The sequence below is a fragment of the Protobothrops mucrosquamatus genome, unplaced genomic scaffold, assembly GCF_001527695.2.
Source record: "Protobothrops mucrosquamatus isolate PMUCROS unplaced genomic scaffold, P.Mucros_1.0 scaffold1223, whole genome shotgun sequence".
NCBI classification, from domain to species: domain Eukaryota; kingdom Metazoa; phylum Chordata; class Lepidosauria; order Squamata; family Viperidae; genus Protobothrops; species Protobothrops mucrosquamatus.
In genome coordinates, this window is record NW_015387431.1 from 418960 (window position 1) to 424580 (window position 5621).

General features: G+C 42.4%; 1 protein-coding gene across 1 annotated transcript; it reads left to right on the top strand.

Annotated features, from left to right (window-relative positions):
- The first annotated feature begins 4336 nt into the window (after positions 1-4336).
- On the top strand, positions 4337-5230 carry LOC107291903 (ankyrin repeat domain-containing protein 9-like). Its single transcript, XM_015820951.1, has one exon. The coding sequence runs from the start codon at positions 4337-4339 to the stop codon at positions 5228-5230; it is 894 nt and encodes a 297-aa protein (XP_015676437.1).
- Positions 5231-5621: the final 391 nt, after the last annotated feature.

Consider the following 5621-nt stretch of genomic DNA (forward strand, 5'->3'; position numbering starts at 1 on the left):
TGATAGACTTTACCATGAATGTAGGCCTCTTTTGGCATTAGCAGTGAATATTATGCTATTTTCTATAATTTAAAATTCCTGACTCATCCATTTATGTATTGTTGCCATGAGACAGAGAACTCCAACTGCTCTAAAGTAATATTAAGCATCATGATATATATACTGCTCAAAAAAATAAAGGGAACACAAACCCCTTCAGTTCCATGGTAAAATGTTCCCTTTATTTTTGTGAGCAGTATATTTAAGTACCCTGGAAAATCCAGTAATAGGTACTTAGCCCAGTCTGCCTATGCAATTTCTTCCAGCTGCTGTGAATTATCTGTAGATGATCAGAAGATTAGTTTGAACTGTTTGAAAGAGTACTCAAGTTGATTTGAGATTTATATAGAGAGAATACCAATTCAGACTACTGGTCTATCGGCCTAGACAAGAGTTTTCTAAATTAGCAGAATCACATAGAATAATCCCTGTTATAAGGGATCGCAAGGCATCCACTTCCTAAAGCTACTGAGAACCTAGTTTTCTAAGAAAGGGAATAAAATAAGAAATAAAAAATAAAATAAGAAAACAATTCAATAGAGTTATACTCTCCAATTATTAGCAAATAGTTGTGTAGTGGCAGTCAGGATTCTATTTGTGCTGGAGCAGAAACTTGCAAAGGGATTTATTCAAATATACGCCTTCCACAGCACAAATGGGCTCGTGACAGCCACCAACAATGCCCTCTTGTTAAGTGCATTTTGTTGCCTCTGAGCCCATTATAACACACCATGGGATAGTTTTGAATTGTAAAACAAGATCCAGGAACATCCAGTATGTTGACATGTGATCACGTCATCATTCTCTCCCTGTTCTAGCCTTGGATGTGAGAAACAAGAGCTGGCAATATATAAGGAAAACTCTAGGTAACGATGTATCTACTTTGAAACCTTTTCAGTTTTTAGTCTAGATTAGGTGGGGGAGCATGACTCTTTAAGCTGAAGATTTTTGAGTTTGCCTACCCCTGGCCTATACCTTGCATGAACTGGAGAATTATTATCCTTTCCACCATATATTCTAGATGTTTGGTGTTAGAAACAAAGGAATTCATTCTTGGCTGAAGCTATCACATCCGTTATAGAAGTCTGGATAACCATTAAGTTGCAGCAAAGAGCTAGAGAAAACTCTTGTAATGTTACACAAGGAAATATATGGGCAAACCTTACGCAATAAAAAATTGAGTAAAAGGAGAAAAATAGGTGGAACTTAAAGGGAAAAATTGGGCAGAATTAGTTGAAAACAGCTATTCCTTTCCTTGATTATAAAGTGCCATCAATGCAGTGATCATAAACTAGGCAGATTCCTGGAAACAGCAGTGGACAGGGCGGGGTGGTGTGCTGTGGGGTCACGAAGAGTCAGACACGGCTTTGTGACTAAACAACAACAAAAAATATTTTCCTTTATTTTTTTTTTTACTAAAGCAATGGAACATAATCCATAGTGCATAGAACAGTCTATTGAAAGAAGGATGAAAAGCATTGTAATAAAAGGAAGACACTCTTGGATAGTTGAATTTGCTGAATTTGCTGCATTCTACACTACATAGCAAGAACAGCGGAAAAACCTATGTGGTTTCTATAAATTGCCTTATTATAATTTCTTTTACAGTTGATGTCACTCACTTTAATTAGCTTAGTACTTTGCAGGAGGCAGATTTTGTGAGCAGACTTTCCCACTTGCACTGAGGGTTTTCCAAGCTATTTTCTCATCTGCATCTTCATAGTGACTCTGCTCTGCAAAACAGAGGGTGTTTTCCTTTCCACTGATGGAGAGTAGCAGCAATAGACAATGTGTTTGGGAAATGCATGAAAAACTGGCTGTTACTCCATGAAAATGTTGTCATGTATGCTTTATGATGAAGATTTTTATGTTGGGTATTAAAGTATTGTAGTTTATAATATCACACAATTAAATTAAGCTGCTTTCAGTGTTTGTATAACATTGAGAAAAGAGGAGGCAAAGAGTAACTGTAAGGAGTAACTAAAATATTTTTGTATATTTCTAAATTTCAACAAGCCAATATAAGTTACAGATGAGAAAAATGATGAATGCTCTGATTCTGTTCTTCCCCCCCCCCCAGACATTAAACCAGTTTCTTTTTTTTATATTTATATTCAATAGTCTTCAAACGTACTTTGGATTTTTTTATTTTCATGTGAAAGTTCCCTTCTTATATACAATATCTCCATAATAAACCAGCACAATCTAGCAGAAATAAGCAACTTTCTTAGTTAGTGCTCACTTAAAAGAAAGAAAAGGAGATCTTGAGGTCTTCAAGGAGTCTCTCTCTCTCTCTCTCTCTCTCTCTCTCTCTCTCTCTCTCTCTCTCTCTCTCTCTCTCTCTCTCTCTCTCTCCCTGTGTGTGTGTGTGTGTGTGTGTTCAGTTGTGTAGTGGTGGCAAAAGAGGGCAAGGCAGAAACACTTTTTGGCAGCTTTTAGAGGTACAAAATAAACACCCCAATTCTACACTTTGAAGAAAAGAAAAGAATCAGAAATCAAAGGTTTTGCCACCAAATTTTGGTTGTGCCAAGTAGGGAGAACTAGAGGACCAATAAAACAACTGCTGGAAAACCTGTCCTGGCTCTAGTGGCAAAAATCAGTCATATGGTTTTCTACCATTCTAAGGCAGAAAATATAGACTAACCCAGTGATGGCGAACCTTTTAGAGACTGAGTGCCCAAACCGCAACCCAAAACCCACTTATTTATCACAAAGTGCCAGGGCCACATCAGCATTGTGGTGCCCTTGGGGGGGGGAAGGGGGAAGGGTATGGCCCACTGGGTGGGCGTGACTGCAGTGGTCACAGCAGACAGGGTGGGTATGGCTATGGTGGGCATGGCCACCTTGATGTTGCTCATGTTGGGGAAGCCTGTGAGTGCCATGCAGGGTTGGGGGAGATCCAGGGGGTCTCTGGTGGATGTGGCGGTGGCTCAGGAGGCTCATCCTACAGGGTGAGGCAGGGTGCAGGATGGGGGTGCCATTGCCGCAGGGCAACACAAGGCGAGGCAGGGGCCAGGGCAGCTGCTGCCTGACACCATCAGCCCCTGCACACAGAGGCCAGTGAGTGCATGGGGGCCAATGGTGTCTGTCAGCAGCCACAGCCTGCCGACCCCTCAACCGGTGCACTCTGGGGCTCTGCAGTCTGCTGCCAATACCGGGCCAGCCCTCCAGCAGCAGACAGAGTAGGGGAGGGGGGAGACACGTGATGCAGACCGCTAGACGCGCCTACTCCATCCCATCTGTTTTTGCTTGCGGTTGGAGAGCAGGTCACTGCTGGTCATCTTGGCCCCCTCACAGATCTTGCCCTTGGCCCGCACATGGAGCCTGTTCTCCTCATGCACCCGACACACCTTGGCCCCGCCTCGGGGCACCATGGTGACCTAATGGACTTGATAAACTGCTGGCGGCGGCAGCGCACATGCCCACAGAGAGGGCTCTGAGTGCTGCCTCTGGCATCCGTGCCATAGGTTCGCCACCACTGGACTAACCTGTAAAGCAGGCTAATTTAAAAATGAAACAATGAAAAACTCATAAACTCTCTTCCAAATCCAGGAAGACCCAGAATGTTAGACTTGCTTAACAGCCCCACTTTGCACCTTACCCTTACACTGCATCACAAAAATCTTAATTCTACTGGCTACTTCAATCACTTTTTAAAGATTTCCATATCCAATTTCCCAGAACAGCAGAATTTTCTTAGACCCACAGCCACCGTAGCCAGATGTAGGCAAGCTTATGCTGTGGGGCTATTATTCAAAACCTGTCAGGCTAAAACGGAAGTTTACATTTCAGTTAACTAGGCTGGATCATAAAGAGACCAAATTATCATGGACATTCTGTAGGGAGCATGTAAACGGTTTTCATTTCAAAGGGAATCATAATCCTCTCTAAACAGATTCCTGTAATCTGATTTCTTTATCTGTTTTTCAAAATAAATAAATAAATCACAATGGTTGGCATTCTGTTAATCTGATGGAGAACTGATTTAACATGCTGCATGCTTGCATATCAATGGTTAAATGAGCTGGCGTGATTGTGCTTACCTCAACAAAATCACTGCAGTGAGAAAGAGAAAGCACTGAATGGGTGGAGATGAACAGCCCTCGTCAGAAAAGAGCTATGCATTCTGGCTGGTGCAGTCCAGAGCAAGCTGCTGCAATGACAGCCTGAAGGTGCAGCAACCTCTGGATTCTGCATTGAAACTGAAAGCCAGCCTTCCATTGCACAGAGAATTGCTATTACTGCTACTATTGTTGTGCTTATTCGTTTTTGCACAAAAGAGACTGCTCCTCGAAATATGGCCAGTGGCAATGCATCCAGTTTACAGGATGCCCAGAGCAGGCGTTGCAAAATTCTATCTTATATGTTCTATCAGGCTGTCCGAGATCACAAGCCTGTGTGGTTGCTAGAGGACATGAGGACTATGGAGTATTTCTACTGGGAAGAGAGTGCTAATATGAGGACATATTCTCCTTCAGAAGCTTTGCTGTATGCTGTGGTGCACAATCATCTGCCTTATGCCCAGTATCTGCTGTCTCATTTTCCGGAAGAGGCTCTCAAAGTTCCTGGAGAGCATTTTTGCTATTGCCCATCCTCTGCTCCTCATTTAGCAATGGCTGTAACCTATGACAGGAGGGACATCCTGGGGCTGATCATCAGCATCGCACACAAGCTGCCTAGCCTGAACTCTTACATCAATAGGACCGGCTGTTTTCATCTTGAAGATGGCAAGACCCCTCTGCATCTCGCCTGTGAGCTCCTGAGATCAGAGACTGTTCTCATCTTGCTAGGAAATGGAGCTTCTCCTAGGATAGAAGACAACAAAGGGCTCACTCCACTGGATGTCATCCTGGAACAGATGTGGGATTCCAAAGTCAACGTGGCTTCCAAAAAACTCTGCCTTGACTACCTCTTGCTCTTCATGCCTAGCCCCCGCTTTAAGCTGCAGAAGGTCTTGCGGGAACATCCCAAAACCTGGGCAGTGCTGCTTGGAGAGGACAAGTTCAACAGCCTGGTGGGGAACACACCTGCATCTTTATACCTGCAAGCTATGCAAACCATCCTCCAGATTCTCCCACCCTCTCATTTCCCTAAAAGCATCCAGGAACTACCTATACCTCAGGCACTAAAGCCCCTGCCTTGCATGGGCAAACAGCATTTGGCAAAAAATGGGGTAAACAATTTTCCATGACCTACTCTTTTTTTTCCAGGATTAAAATCAAAGATAAATGATCAGGTAGGATTTTCAATGACGTGAGAGGTATAATTTTATTTATGCTAAATAAAACTAGTTTGGGGTCACTCATAAGGATTGCTGCCTGTGAAATTTTGAAGTTTAGACATGTATTTATCCCTGGTACTACTGAAAATCCTACTAATATGATTTGTGAAATGCTATTGCTGTTGTTCTTGTTATTATTTCAATGGATTGCAAGCATTGAACTTTTGAAAGAAAAAAAAATCTATTTTGTGTTATGCATGTGAAAGATTAAAATTGCCTGAGCTGTTTTCCCTTTTGTGTTTTGCCTATTGAAATCTGGGTAGTACCATAATGCCAATTGCTAATACTTAGATAAATTATC

What these genes read in the sequence shown, in the direction of transcription:
- LOC107291903 (XM_015820951.1), top strand. Translation starts at nt 4,337, where the DNA reads ATGGCCAGTGGCAATGCATCCAGTTTACAGGATGCCCAGAGCAGGCGT.